Source organism: Tursiops truncatus, chromosome 21 (genome assembly GCF_011762595.2).
Source record: "Tursiops truncatus isolate mTurTru1 chromosome 21, mTurTru1.mat.Y, whole genome shotgun sequence".
Classification (NCBI taxonomy): domain Eukaryota; kingdom Metazoa; phylum Chordata; class Mammalia; order Artiodactyla; family Delphinidae; genus Tursiops; species Tursiops truncatus.
In genome coordinates this window covers 33,352,024-33,368,222 of record NC_047054.1, presented here as the reverse complement: position 1 = coordinate 33,368,222, position 16,199 = coordinate 33,352,024, and the positions used below count along the sequence as shown (strand labels likewise).

Here is a 16,199-nt window from a genome sequence, read left to right as displayed (position 1 = left end):
AAAAAAAAAAAAAAAAAAAAAAGTCAAACCACTATGGCAATTGTTTTAGGATACAGCTATAATTTTATTACAAAACCATTCTTTTGGCATTAGTTGGTTACAGTGATAGCAAGATACTGTGAGTGTGGCAGAGCAGCTCTAATGTAACAACTGCACTCCCTGCTTTCTGAACTGAAATGTAAGTGACTCACATCCTTCACATACGCGTTGCCTGCAAACATTAACGCTGCAAATCCTGACACATACACCGTTTAGGGCAGTTGCTGCTAAGGGGTTACAGTGAATGCTGAAAGGCTACCAAGTTCCTCTGGGGACTTCCTGTTTCTCCTCCCTCCCCTGAATCACTCTGCTTAACAAGAATCAAATCACTCAGAACCAGTCTGAACAGCATTAGCACCCCAGGAGCATCACACTGGGTTCATGTTAAAAAGCAGTGCCCGTGTAATGTACGTTTCACACCACAGGCAAAGGGGATGATCGCTCTGGTTTTTAACTCCTGCGTTAGAGTCTCTTAGAAAAATAAAAGCATCCCATCAAGTTCTTCTAGATGGTGTTATTGCTGTACATTCGTAGGTGGGTCACTTTCTGTGCTGTGTTTGCTTTGAAGGGATCTTCCAATATATCTCCAATATTCCTTTCTTATAGTGTCCTTTTCTTTAGCTAGGATTTCACATAACTGAAAATGAACAACAAAAATTCATTAAAGGAAATGTGTAATTCAATCCCTTGGGCAAATGCATTTGGACTAGTACAGTTTCATTCAGGTCGTGATCAAATGAGATACACCACTAGAGTCACATACTATGTGCACTAGTGATATGGGTGTCACCCTAAACAGCAGAATAGCCCTGCACGGAATTCTGAGTGGCTGTGTTGAAAGGGGCATGAATACTCGTGTCGCTGGGCAGACCCAGCTTTGAGACTCCAAGAAGAAATCGCTGAGTCCTGCCAGCTTACCTCTAATGCTTTATTAAGAATGTCCTCCTTGTTGTCACATTGGTTTTCTAGCATGTCTTCATAGATGTCCACGAGAAAGGCAATTAGGTAGGGGGAACTGTGACTTGGTTGTAAATCAAGTAATTGATTTAACAGGTTGGGATACTTGGAAAGACCACGATCCTGCAAAATCCTAAAAAAAAAAAAAAAAAATTATTCCCAATTTTTAGAGGGAAGAACAAAAATAGTAGAAAGATCAAGAGAAAATGACCCCTGTAATATAAGCAAGAAAAGGAAACATTTTGAATGAGGTTGAAATGAAATGAAATTTTTAAATTAAATGTGAGCTTTATCATACATAATTAAGAGCTGGGTAAAATTAGCTAAAAAGAATAATGAAGTTTAAAAATAATCATTTGTAAGTCAAACTGCAACATACAAAATTAAAGGAAAAAAACTCCCTTTTCTTAAAATTAAAAGTGAAGGAAAAAAACAGGAGAGACATTTCTGTGTCTTGAGATGGTTATTCACCCCTTTAGCTCTCCAGATATTATAGGCCCCAACCTCTGACAGATCTCCAAATGTGACTGAGCTCCATGCTTTGTGCATTTTGGGCCTGTTTCCTTGGAGACCCTTAAGTTTGACAAGGAGCCGGGTGATGTCAGTGGCAAGAGAAACCTTGCTGATTTAAGGAGTGAGACTTGTAACAGGAGATCTCCGGAAATGACAACAGAAAGGGTGGCTATGTGTCTGTGCAATCTGTTTCTCAGTGATCTGTCTTGTCTTCCCGTGATCCTGAGCTGAACAGAAACTGGTGTGTGTGTTCCGTTCTGTGACATAAAGACCCCAGGATTCATAAATGCAGTTAAAATTGTGTCACTGTCTACTCATGGACTATTCTAAAAACTGTGCTGGTATGTGCCTGGGAGGTTAAGGAAAGGGTAGAAGGTACTGTTCTTAGGTGTTATCATAACGCTATTACACTTCTGCTCTTAGATCCAGAAAAATGGAAAATTCTTTAGTGTCCTTTTGGAATCTGATTATGGAACATATTCCAAGATGACTCATGTTAGCAGGTTAAAAAAAAAAAGTAAAAACAACCTCTTACCCTTTCAAATAGTTCCAAGCACTTTCATTATGTGGTACTAGTTTGATCATTTCCAGAGTGTACCTGTAAGAAAAAGACCACAAATAAACGTGTATAACTCTGCAAGAGCAGTGCAATAATGAGAAACAGTCTTCCTATGGTGGTGGCAGAGCCTGGACATGAGCTTTCACTTATCTCTGCTGGTGGACTTGGTACCTCCCTAGGTTATATCTGAGTTAGAGACTCCCTCGTGGCTGCAATGGTCAATTCTTATTTACAAAGTAATACGAAGGCTCAGTTCACAAATGGAAAAGAAGTTAATGTTGGAGACTGCCCTCTGAAGGAGATGTCAGCTACAACAAGGAGACTGTCCTTTTTTCACTGAAGCAATCTTGGGGAAAATGTCTAAGATCTACTTATGCCAGAAAAATCATTACTCATTGAAAAAGGAGAACTAAATAATCCTGGAAGCTATAATAAAAAACAGACAAGCATGGAGATTATATAGACAAAGAATAAAAATAAGAAACCAACAACAGCATATTTCTTATATTCCAAAACAAGAGTACCTGCAAACTATGGTGTTATTCCATTCCAAATGGACGCTCCCTACTTTTCTCTTCCCCTTAACCAGATTATTAATTGTAATTTAGATCCAGTTACAAAAAATTCCAAGGGAGTTACAGAACTTTGCTTCACTATACACTTGCTCAAATTAGTGACTGACTAAAGTTTAGTAATCTTAGTTTTGTTGCAGTGCTGTTTTAACAGCATTTTTTTTCACAGAAAGTAATAATAAACTCATTCAGCATTATGAAAATTATGAATATTATAAAGAAAGAAGCCTGGAGAAGAGAGTTAAGATAGGACACTAGATTGGAGACTGTGTGTGTGTGCTTTTTAAAAATTTAAATCACCAGAACCCTATATATAGAACAGATAAAATTAGAGCCAACTGCCCTGATCCAAGCAGAAGTAAGGGCAAGGGAGATGAAAGGCAGATGTACCATGAAATCAGCTCTTCCTAGGAGCTGTTGAAACAACTTTTATAATTAAAATATGACTATGATCTCATCAGGCTATAAAGATAATAAACATATTCAAATTTCAAACAAGACACTGAGACAAATTAGACAAAGTCAGAAAAGAGGTTTATGGATAGAATATAGAAATTCATGCCAATTCAGAAATTTCTAGATCTTATAACAGCATTTTGTATGCTACAGCAGTTTTCAACTGGGGGTGATTTGGGCTGGGGTGGGGTCTACTACTGAGATATAGGGCATAAAGGCTGAGAATGGAGCCACACATGCTGTAATGCACAGGACAACAAAGACTCATTGGCCCAAACCCTGCATGAGAGTAACATGGCATCTGGGGACAGTTATCTAAAATTTAATGAGATAGTTTTAAAATAAAGCTTCCTAGACACCATGAAATCTGAGTTCTTCTCAATCTACAGTAGCAACAATATTTTAAGAAACTTAAGCCTCTACAGTAGCAACAATATTTTAAGAAACTTAAGCCACTACAAAGTAAAGGTTTACTATACACCAGGGGCCCCCAACCCCCAGGCCGTGGACCACTCCCCATCGCTCACATTACCACCCAAACCATTCCCGCCACAGCCCCACCCCATCCCCGGTCCGTGAAAGAACTGTCTTCCACGAAACCAGTCCCTGGTGCCAAAAAGCTTGGGGACCGCTGCTATACACTATATTATTCGTAAATTTATCATTATAGGTTTCACCTAAGTATTCTGTCCCATTACTTCCATGAGGGTAGGATTGGGGCAATCTTGATCTTTGCTGTATCCCAACGCCTTTATGCCCTGTATCTCAGTAGTAACATGAGACATGGTAGGCACACAAATATTCTTTTAATGAGTGAACAAGCGAAGATTACTAACTGGACTTCTCTCTCTAATACAGCACGATCATTGTAGCCCATGGTGTTAGAAATTACGAAGTATCTTTGGTTCCAGACAGAGTTATTTCTCACATCCTCTTTGAGAAGTTGGTCTACATAATGCAGCTCATTATCCCAAAGTTTAAATTCCTAAAAGAAAATACAAAATAAAACATCCAATTAGAAATGTCCTATCATCTATTAACAACAAAAATAAATAAATAAAACTTCAGCAAAGCTAAGCAGGTAGAAATGAAGACATGGACTCATCACATATTTGGAGAGGGATGCTGAAGGTCAAGGAAATGGCGGGGCAAGAGAAGTCATCAAAGACAGAGGAATGGCGATGAGGAAGGAAAAATGAGGAAGTGAGAGTGAACACCCAGAGTGGCTGTCATTCAGGAGCATCTTGTGGAAAACAATTTAGATACCAAGCAGCATGTTTTAACTTTGACCCAAGAACTACTCTAAAGAATTAAATCAAAAGAAAGAAAAAAAAAAGCATATCTAACTAAATGCTTATGCATTGTTTACAGTAAAAATGTGGAAGGAAAAAACCAAACTCAGTGATAAGACAATGATTAACTGTACTACTGTATATTAATTTGATGTGATTTGACATTATTACATATATTAAGTAAAAGGGAAGTATTCAAAAATGCTAAAATACATGTAGATAAATATACAATTGGATTTAGATATAAATTTTTACATTACAAAGCTGTTTTAATTTAAAAAATTATGGAGAGAACAAAGACAATTTGAAAAAGGAGTAAAAGGTCAAAACGTACAAATGCCACAAAAGTTGGGGATGTTAACTATGAAAAAGCTAACGGAGATACATTGCTTATTTGATACTAGCAAAAAACTAGAATTTCATAAAAAAAATACTAAATGTCTTTAGAAAATGTATTCCTTTAATCAAATTAGGAAAAGTTTAAATTTTTAAGCAATAAATTTTTTGGTTAAATACTCTTGGTATAATGAACAGTGCAGAAAGTAGCAATCCCTGGAAAAAATTCACTGGACACAACACTACAATTGTTTGCTGGAATAAATAAAAATGCCCAGAGTGGGAGTTATAACTATTTTTTCTTTTTTTTTTAAAGATTTTTTTGATGTGGACCAATTTTTAAAAGTCGTCATTGAATTTGTTACAATATTGCTTCTGTTTTATGTTTTGTTTTTTGGCCCCAAGGTATGGGGGATCTTAGCTCCCTGAACAGGATCGAACTTGCACCCCCTGCATTGTAAGGCGAAATCTTAACCAGTGGACTGCCAGGGAAGTCCCATAACTGTTTTCTTCTATTCAGGACTTAGCATAAAATTTTAACAAGTGGGCAGAAATAAAATATACAACAGTTAACTGTAAAATCATATTTCAAAGTTTAAGCATGCAAAACCTTAATATGTAATATGTCCTTGTTAATTAAAATAACACAGCTGTATAAAAAATTTACAACTACTTTTTCTATTCAATTTGCTAGCAAATACATGACTCAAGTTCAATCCAAAAAGTATTTAAAAAGTCACTATTATTATTCTTTAATGTGAAGTTACTCACCAACATATCCAAAGAGATTATAAAGGTTAACCAACATGAAGGATGTCAGGTTTAATTAAGTATCTAATAATTCTTAATAATTATATATTGTTTGTAATGATCTACATGTGTGTTTAAGTATACTACAATTTAATAGTAATTAAATTATTTAATTCAGTTAAAAAAATAAAAATCTGTAAAACACAAGAAAGGCAATACCTGAATAACCCATTGTCGATGTTGCCAGGCGTGATAATTCTTTGCATCCTGATTAAGAATATCAGCAATAAACTCAAGCTCCTGAGATGGGTCTCTCAGCCATTCCACTAGCACTCGCCTATGATGCCTAAAGTCAAGAGAAGAAGTTTTGTGTTAATTTACCCCAAAACGAAAGTATCCGCTGCATGTGTTAGGTGATGTGGAGGGACACTCAAGAAACAGCAATTTATCTCTAATTCTCAAGACTCTACTAGAAAGAAAAGGTACTACAGAATAAACACTATGAGAAAAAATTTCAGAACACTAAGTAACAGCTGAGAAACATAAAACAGTGATTTGCACGTAAAATGAAACCAGATAATAAGAGCTTAAAGAAGGTTTATCTCAAGCTAAATCTGAAAGTACAGTAATCTCTTGACAACCACAATACCGTGTGAAAGAATTTTTCAACATGCCCAGATGTCACAGTGAGATTATGGGAAATGTGATACTATTTTATCAAGTATGGAAGCCCCTCTGGTTATCAACATGCTGTCAGTTTTCCTTAAGTCCTAAGTGCCACCATTCAAGCAACTTCTATTCCACCAGTTTGTGGGCAGAATGGAATTCACTTCTTGTCTGGCAAGTAGCTATGACAAGTTGCAAGTCTGTCGAAAGAGGAGTTTCTGTACCAGGAAAATACTTCTAAGAGTTCTCTACTGGGTTCTATTTTTATAATTTTCTTTAGCTGAAATATTTATAAAAATCTATTAGTGAAAATGTTCTAAAATTCACTGTGGTGATGGCTGCATATATATACCCCTTAAATGGGTAAATAGTATGATATGTGAATTATATCTCAGTGAAGCTGTTTTTTAAAAAAACCCATTAGTACTCATTATACTAAAAGTGCGCAGGGATGATGGGGGAAAGGGGAAAGATTTAATGCTTAATGGGTGACCTATTCTACATGCATGGAAAATTTAAAAATTCATCTTAGAGAATATTAAGGCAAGAAACTACCAAGAGGAAGATCCTAGAGGGAACGGTTTCCAAATAATTTAAGAAGTCTTCCAAGTCAGTGAGCACAGTAATAATTTATTTTTCCAGGTTACTGGTAAATTCTATAATTCAGGAAAAACTTAAGAATTAGGTCCTCCAGTGTGTCAAAATGACTTCTCAGAAAAAAATACTAAGAAGCTCTCTCTGATGTTCTATGATTTAAAGAGTATTAATTAAATACAGGGGTTTGATCTTACAGCATAAGTTTTCATAGTGAATTTAATAAAAAGTGACGTGGCATACAGGATTTGCATTACTTGTACTATACTAGTTATGATAGCAACTAGCGGAGTGGGCAATTTAAAATGTACCGTAATTAAAAACTGCTAGGTTTCCAACAGCAACTGCTCTGGGTTTCTTTTTTTCTTTTTAAATTTTTAAAATTTTATTTATTTTTGGTTGTGTTGGGTCTTCATTGCTGCACACGGGCTTTCTCTAGGTGCGGCGAGCGGGGTCTACTCTTCGTTCCAGTGCGTGGGCTTCTCATTGCAGTGGCTTCTCTTGTTGCGGAGCACGGGCTCTAGGCATGTGGGCTTCAGTAGTTGCAGCACGTGGGCTCAGTAGTTGTGGCATACAGGCTCTAGAGCGCAGGCTCAGCTGCTGTGGTGCACGGGCTTAGCTGCTCCGTGGCATGTGGGATCTTCCCGGACCAAGACTCGAACCTGTGTCTTCCGTATTGGCAGGTGGATTCTTATCCACTGAGCCACCAGGGAAGCCCACTCTGGGTGTCTTGTATTTTGTTTTTCATAACGATAGGTGACAACGTGTTAATGACAGTATCTGCAGCGTCCAGAAAAAGAAGCTACTTCTCTTCAGCAAAAACTAGATGTAATCAAATGCTGAGAATGCTTGTGATGTCTGGATTTTTTTTTTCTTTTAAGATAAAATGGTACATAGTTTATATATCTCTTCAAGTACTTTTCTGGATTTTCTTTTGGCCACAACACACAGCTTGTGGGATCTCAGTTCCCCGACCAGGTACTGAACCTGGGCCACGGCAGTGGAAGCGCTGAATCCTAACCACTAGACCACCAGGGAACTCCCTTCTGGAGCTATAACCTCCAAATATTTATATAAAAGCACCTTAATTCCGAAGAGTCAATGCCTTTTAAATGAGGGACTGAAACTCTCTAGCTAATCACTTTTGTCAATAAAACAGCTCTTTCATAAGGCAATTTCTCAGGAATGCAACCATCATGCACTTACAAAGAAAGAAGCTACACAGGTAAAGTTGTTTAAAATTCTACAAATGGAAATCCACAACAGCTAGCACTTCCATGCTTTGCCAAATGTTCAGTTACTCACTGTCAGATCTATTATGTTCTAATTCTTTGAAAATTAAGTATCTACTTATGGTTTGTACTCCTTAACGACCGTATTTGATCATGCAGATTATTATTAGCCAACTGGGCCAGAGAGCAGTTCACTCTCCGCATGTGTCCACAGCTGGGGAGCTGTTCCTTCTCCTAAGGCTAACCTATGTGTTGGATCTCTTCCCAACTCCAAGCAAGCCCTTGCTCTATCCCCCTTTTCTCCAGAATTCTCACCTTCTCTCTTTCTAGTAACTCTCCCCACACCATGAAGTCTTTGCCACTTTGGAAAAACAAAACCCAAAGACACAGCCCTGACTAGCTGCTTGCTCCGTCTTCTCTCTCATCAGCGATTCAAGCACTGCTCCGTGGCTCATTTCCTCTTCCCACCCCTGCCCTGCCCCACCCCTGGTGGGAGGACTGCTCGTGCCAAGACCAGTCACTGGCAACTGCCTAACTTAAAAATCCCACCGGTCATCTCTAGCCCTTGCTCTCCTCGACCTCTCAGCAGCAGCTGATACTGCCATCCACCCCTTTCTTCTTGAAACTCTCCCTTCTCTTGGTTTCTGTGAGGACACTCGCTTCTGGTTTCCTTCCTCAGTCGTCCTGGACCACCTCTCTGCCTGACACTGATGCCCACCAGTGTTCTGTCCCCAACCTTCTCTAATTCTCCTTGAGCATCCTCATCCAGAGCTGTGACTGCCACTCCAGAGAAGCATTTTTCAGTCACTTACTGGACAACTGGACAACTTTACACAGGTTTTCCATAAGCACATCAAGTTCTACTTTTCTAGTACTGAATCCACCCTCCTTTCGCAAAAATGTGCTGCTTTGTTTCCCAAAATTCCCCAAGTGGTCAGCACCACCATTCACCCAATGGTCAAGCCAAAAATATAGACATCATTCTTCTCTGTCACTCCCCTGATAAGTTTAACTTCAAAGCCTGTTGCTTCTGCCTCCAAAACCTCTCTCACATCTACCCTTCTCTCTCCCATACCCTACCACACTCCCCCCTGGCTCCCACACTGCCAGTGGCCCACCAGAACTGTGAGCCTGTTCCGCTATCCTCCACCCTGCTGTCAGGGTAAAGCTCCTGAGACACAAATCTAATCATACTACTTCCTTAATTAAAATTTGTCAGGAGGTCTCCACTGCAGCTAAGATCAATCCCCAAACCCTTACCAACGTTCATAAGGCCCTTTATGATCTCGTCCTAGGGCCCCCAAATGTACTCTAATCACATGGAATTACATGCAGTTCCCAGAGTGCACCAAGCTCTTTCATGCCTCTTCTCCCCGGAATATTCTCTTTGCCTCAGCAGTCTTTCTTCTCAGAAATCATCCTTAAATCTCAGGCATAAAGACAGGGTGTGTGTGCTAGTCATTACCCGGGAAAAACATCCAGTGGAGGAAAGCCCTGCATGAAGAGCAGGCAGTCAGTGGCACAGAAGTGGAGACAGCTCTTGACGGTCACCACGCTGCTGCTTCTCCTTCACCATGACCACGGCAACGCCACCTCCTCCACCTCCTCTTCCTCGACCGCCACCTCCATCACCACAGTCGCTACCATTCATGGGGGGCTCACTAAATGCTGGGTACTGTCCGGACTCTTTCTTTCCTATTTGTTCTCGGTCCTCCTGTTCCCTAACTTCTCTTTTCCCCCACTGTGTCCTGCTCCCCCATCCTCTTGTCTAAGCTAAGTTAGGGGCTTAATTTTTAGAACAAATACACACTGTAAAAAACCCTAACATTATATTTTTCACACTGCTCTGTAAAATAACTGGTTTTATTATTTGCTTTCCCTTTTAGATGGTGTCGCATTCATTTTTGTACCCCCAACATCAATAAGAAATTTTTAATAAACAAATGAATAAAAGATGAAATACCAGAGAGTCATTTTATAACACACTGAATAGAAACATTTTTTCAGATTTTTCACTCAATTTTTTTCCTGACTCTAGTACTACAAATGGTGCTAATGTCGAAGTCTGAAATAATTACGGCAGCAAACATTTGAGTGTTAACTATGGGTCAAGCACCACTTCAAGCACTAAACATAAAGTTATCTCAGGTACTCCCAACAACACCGTTAAGCCTGGTGACATTAGCTCCAATGCAAGCACTGTAATCATAAAGAAAAAACAATTCCCTATGGTTTCGTCACCCATTGGCAGGTACTATTAGCATAGTGACTTATTTCCTTCCTATTTTCATCTTACCAAACTTGATAGTTTTTGGGCTGTTCCTCAATTATTGCCGTGATGTAGTTCATTTCCTCATGTAGATCCTTTTGAAGTGACTTTAAGAGAACTCTCCGAAAATGCCTACAGCAAACATCAAGCATCCAAAGTCTCATTACTCCACATAAATTGCCCAGCCACAGTATCAAATGAAGTCACAAGACAACAACATAGACACATTTTTGGTAGGTATTCTATATAACCAGTAATTTAGCAACTTAACTGCTTGTCGTTGTCCAAACTCATACAACTATCTGATGAACAGAAGAATAAGGCATTTTGAAGCAAAATAGTGAAAGGCAGCAAATGTGAGACAGAAGAAAAGACAACCAACAAATGATTATTTCCAGGTAATACTCTGGTTACTAGTGTTCTATTACACAAGAATCAAAAACATCTCTTTCCCCATATGGTATAAGCTGTTCATTTAGATACATTACTCATATAATAAATTAATTTCATTACAAACATTATCATATATTTTATTTTTAGAACCACCCTAAAAATGTTACTTATAAATAAGTTTCTCTTTAATTTTTTCACAGGTGAAGTCAAACCATTAAAAAAACCTTTTCCCTAAAGACATGATTAGTTCTAGTCTATTTTCACTTCAAAATTTCAAAATATTCCAACTCAATATATAATGAGACAAAAAACTACTTTATTTTTTTATTTTCTTTTTTTTAATACATCTTTATCGGAGCATAATTGCTTCACAATACTATGTTCGTTTCTGCTGTATAACAAAGCGAATCAGCCATATGTATACATATATCCTCATATCCCCTCCTTCGTGAGCCTCCCTCCACCCTCCCCATCCCACCCCTCTAGGTGGTCTCAAAGCACCAAGCTGATCTCCCTGTGCTATGCTGCTGCTTCCCACTAGCTATCTATTTTACATTTGGTAGTGTACATGTCGATGTTACTTTCACTTTGCCCCAGTTTCCCGACCACCCCGTGTCCTCAAGTCCATTTCTATGTTTACGATTTTATTCCTGCCCTGCCACTAGGTTCAGCAGTACCATTTTTTTTTGATTCCATATATATGTGTTAGCATACGGTATTTGTTTTTCTCTTTCTGACTTACTTCACTTTGTATGACAGACTCTAGGTCTGTCCACCTCACTAAAAATAACTCAATTTCGTTTCTTTTTATGGCTGAGTAATATTGCATTGTATATATGTGCCACATCTTCTTTATCCATTCATCTGTCGAGGAACATTTAGGTTGCTTCCATGTCGTGGCTATTCTAAATAGTGCTGCAATGAACATTGTGGTACATGTCTCTTTTTGAATTATGGTTTTCTCAGGGTATATGTCCAATAGTGGGATTGTTGGATCACACGGTAGTTCTATTTTTAGTTTTTTAAGGAACCTCTATACTGTTCTCCGTAGTGGTTGTATCAATTTACCTTCCCACTAACAGTGCAGGAGGGTTCCCTTTCACCACACCCTTTCCAGCATTTACTATTTCTAGATTTTTTGATAATGGCCATTCTGACTGGTGTGAGGTGATACCTCACTGTAGTTTTGATTTGTACTTTGCTAATAATTAGTGATGCTGAGCATCTTTTATGTGCCTCTTGGCCATCTGTACATCTTCTTTGGGGAAATGTCTATTTAAGTCTTCCACGCATTTTTTTTTTTTTTTTTTTTGCGGTACGCGGGCCTGTCACTGTTGTGGCCTCTCCCATTGTGGAGCACAGGCTCTGGACGCGCAGGCTCAGCGGCCATGGCTCACGGGCCCAGGCGCTCCGTGGCATGTGGGATCTTCCCAGACCGGGGCACGAACCCGTGTCCCCTGCATGGGCAGGTAGACCCTCAACCACTGCGCCACCAGGGAAGCCCTTCCACGCATTTTTTAATTGGGTTGTTTGTTTTTCGATATTGAGCTCCATGAGCTGTTTGTATATTTTGGAGATTAATCCTTTGTCCATTGTTTAATTTGCAAATATTTTCTTCCATTCTGAGGGCTGTCTTTTCGTCTTGATTAGGTTTCCTTTGCTGTGCAAAAGCTTTTAACTTTAATTAGGTCCCATTTGTTTATTTTTGTTTTTATCTTCATTACTCTTAGGAGGTGGGACAAAAAAGATCTTGCTGTGTTTTATGTCAAAGAGTGTTTTTCCTATGTTTTCCTCTAAGAGTTTTAGAGTGTCTGGTCTTACATTTAGGTCTTTAATCCATTTTGAGTTTATTTTTGTGTATGGTGTTAAGGAGTGTTCTGATTTCATTCTTTTACATGTAGCTGTCCAGTTTTCACAGCACCACTTATTGAAGAGGCTGTCTTTTCTCCACTCTATGTTCTTGCCTCCTTTGTCATAGATTAGGTGACTATATGTGCATGGGTTTATCTCTGGCCTTTATATCCTGTTCCATTGATCTATATTTCTGTTTTTGTGCCAGTACCACACTGTCTTGATTACTCTAGCTTTGTAGTATAGTTTGAAGTCAGGGAGCTTGATTCTTACAGCTCTGTTTTTCTTTCTCAAGATTGCTTTGGCTATTCGGGGTCTTTTGTGTTTCCATACAAATAGTAAAATTTTTTGCACTAATTCTGTAAAGAATGCCATTGATAGTTTGATAGGGATTGCACTGAATCTGTAGATTGCTTTGGGTAGTATAGTCATTTTCACAATATTGATTCTTCCAATCCAAGAACATGGTATATTTCTCCATCTGTTCACATCATCTTTGATTTCTTTCATCAGTGCTTTATAGTTTTCTGAGTAGAAGTATTTTGCCCCCTTAGGTAGGTTTATTCCTAGGTATTTTATTCTTTTTGTTGCAATGGTAAATGGGATTGTTTCCAGAAATGGGTTTGCCCATTTTCTGGAGAGTTTTTGTAAATGGGTGTTGAATTTTGTCAAAAGCTTTTTCTTTTTCTGCATCGATTGAGATGATCATATACTTTTTTATTCTTTAATTTGTTAATATGGTGTGTCACATTGATTGATCTGCGTATACTGAAGAAACCTTGCATCCCTGGGATAAATCCCACTAGCTCATGGTGTATGATCCTTTTAATACGTTGTTGGATCCTGTTTGTTAGTATTTTGTTGAGGATTTTTGTGGCTGTGTTCGTCAGTGATATTGCTCCATAATTTACTTTTTTTGTGATATCTTTTTCTGGTTTTGGTATCAGGGTGATGGTGGCTTCGTAGAATGAATTTGCGAGTGTTCCTCCCTCTATAATATTTTGGAAGAGTTTGAGAAGGATGGGTGTTAGCTCTTCTCTAAATGTTTGATACAATTCACCTGTGAAGCCATCTGGCCCTGGACTTTTGTTTGTTGGAAGATTTTTAATTACAGTTTCAATTTCATTACTTGCAGTAGGTCTGTTTATATTTTCTAATTCTTCCTAGTTCTTTCTTGGAAAATTGTACCTTTCCAAGAATTTGTCCATTTCTTCATGGTTGTCCATTTTTCTGGCATATAGTTGTTTGTAGTAGTCCCTTATAATCCTTTGTATTTCTGTGGTGTCCGTTGTGATTTCTTCTTTTTCGTTTCTAATTTTATTGATTTGCATCCCCTCCCTTTTTTTCTTGGTGAGTCTGGCTAAGGGTTTATCAATTTTGTTTATCTTCTCAAAGAACTAGCTTTTAGTTTTACTGATCTTTGCTATCGTTTTCTTCATTCCTATTTCATTTATTTCTGCTCTGATATTTATGATTTCTTTCCTTCTACTGACTTTGGGTTTTCTTTGTTCTTCTTTCTCTACTTCCTTTAGGTGTAGGGTTAGATTGTTTGAGACTTTTCTTGTTTCTTGAGGTGAGATTGCTCAATCTTTTGCTGCGTCCCATAGGTTTTTGGTTGTGTTTCTGTTGTCATTTGTTTCTATGTATTTTTTTATTTCTTCTTTGATTTCTTCAGTGATTTCTTGGTTATTTAGTAGTGCACTGTTTAGCCTCCATGTATTTGTGTTTTTTACAGTCTTTTTCCTATGACTGATTTCCAGTCTCATAGCATTGTGGTCAGAAAAGATGCTTGATATGCTTTCAATTTTCTTAAATTTTCCGAGGCTTGATTTGTGACCCATGATGTGATCTATCCTGGAGAATGTTCTGTGTGCACCTGTAAAAAAAAGTGTATTCTGCCACTTTTGGGTGCAATGTTCTATAAATATCAATTAAATCTATCTGGTCTATTGTGTCATTTAACGCTTGTGTTTCTTTATTTTCTATTTGGATGATCTGTCCATTGGTAAGTGGGTTGTTAAAGTCCCCTATTATTATTGTATTACTGTCGATTTCTCCTTTCCTGGTTGTTAGCATTTGCCTTATGTATTGAGGTGCTCCTATGTTGGGTGCATAAACATTTATAATTGTTATATCTTCTTCTTGGATTAATCCCTTGATCATTATGTAGTGTCCTTCCTTATGTCTTGTAACAGTCTTTATTTTCAAGTCTATTTTATCTGATATGAGTATTGCTACTGCAGCTTTCTTTTGATTTCCATTTGCACGCAATATGTTTTTCCATCCCCTCACTTTCCACCTGTACGTGTCCCTACATCTGAAGTGCGTCTCTTGTAGACAGCATATATATGGATCTTGTTTTTGTATCTATTCAGCCAGTCTGTGTCTCTTGGTTGGGGCATTTAATCCATTTACATTCAAGGTTATTATCGATATGTATATTCCTAGTACCATTTTCTTAATTGTTTTGGGTTTGTTTTTGTAGGTCTTTTTCTTCTCTTGTGTTTCCCGCCTAGAGAAGTTTCTTTAGCATTTGTTGTAAAGCTGGTTTTGTGGTACTGAATTCTCTTAGCTTTTGCTTGTCTGAAAAGCTTTTAATTTCTCCATCAAACCTGAATAAGATCATTGCTGGACAGAGCAGTCTTGGTTGTAGGTTTTTGTCTTTCATCACTTCAAGTATACCTTGCCACTCCCTTCTGGTTTGCAGAGTTTGTGCTGAAAAATCAGCTGTTAACCTTTTGGGGATTCCATTGTATGTTATTTTTGTTTTTCCCTTGCTGCTTTTAATATTTTTTCTTTGTATTTAATTTTTGTTAGTTTTAGTATGTCTTGGTGTTTCTCCTAGGGTTTATCCTGTACGGGACTCTCTGTGTTTCCTGGACATAGGTGACTATTTCCTTTCCCACGTTAGGGAAGTTTTCCACTATAATCTCTTCAAATATTTTCTCAGACCACTTCTTTTACTCTTCTTCTTCTGGGACCCCTATAATTTGAATGTTGGTGCGTTTAGTGTTGTCCCAGAGCTATCTGAGATTGTCTTCAATTCTTTTCATTCTTTTTTCTTTATTCTGTTCCTCGGCAGTTATTTCCACCATTTTATCTTCCAGCTCACTTATTCGTTCTTCTGCCTCAGTTATTCTGTTATTGATTCCTTCTAGTGTATTTTTCATTTCAATTGTGTTGTTCATCTCTGTTTCTCTGTTCTTTAGTTCTTCTAGATCTTTGTTAAACATTTCTTGTATTTTCTCAATCAGGGCCTCCATTTTATTTCTGAGATTCTGAATCATCTTTACTATCATTACTGTGAATTTTTTTTTCAGGTAGATTGCCTATTTCCTCTTCATTTATTTGGTCTTATGTTTTTAACTTGCTCCTTCACCTGTGATATATATTTAGCAGTCTCATTTTTTTTTTTTGATGGTGGGATTGTGCTCCTGTCTTACTTGTTCTTTGGCCTGAGGCGTCCAACACTGGAGTTTGTTGGCTGTTGGGTAGGGCTGGGTCTTGGTGCCGAGATGAGGACCTCTGGGAGACCTCACCGCAATGAATATTCCCTGGGGTCTGAGGTGCTCTGTTAGTCCAGTGGTTCAGACTCGGAACTCCTACCACAGGAGCTTCAGTCCTACCCCTGGCTCAAGCACCAAGATTTTGAAAGCTGCGCAGAGCAGCAAAAAAAAAAAAAAAAATAAGAAGAAAGAGTAAAAAATAAAATTAGACTAG

General features: G+C 38.1%; 1 protein-coding gene across 2 annotated transcripts in view; it reads right to left on the bottom strand.

Annotated features, from left to right (window-relative positions):
• Nucleotides 1-40: 40 nt before the first annotated feature.
• FNTA (farnesyltransferase, CAAX box, subunit alpha) overlaps nucleotides 41-16,199 on the bottom strand; it is a 30,145-nt gene continuing 13,986 nt past the window's right edge. The window contains exons 4-9 of one of the 2 annotated variants that reach the window (XM_019921226.3): nucleotides 10,263-10,367; nucleotides 5,694-5,820; nucleotides 3,933-4,081; nucleotides 2,045-2,107; nucleotides 958-1,129; nucleotides 41-676 (exon numbers count right to left, since the gene is read on the bottom strand). In XM_019921226.3, coding sequence (XP_019776785.2) covers nucleotides 554-676; nucleotides 958-1,129; nucleotides 2,045-2,107; nucleotides 3,933-4,081; nucleotides 5,694-5,820; nucleotides 10,263-10,367 — 739 coding nt within the window. In that variant the 3' untranslated portion in view covers nucleotides 41-553. The remainder of the gene's footprint in view (nucleotides 677-957; nucleotides 1,130-2,044; nucleotides 2,108-3,932; nucleotides 4,082-5,693; nucleotides 5,821-10,262; nucleotides 10,368-16,199) is intronic. The other variant, XM_033848774.2, reaches the window with a different exon arrangement.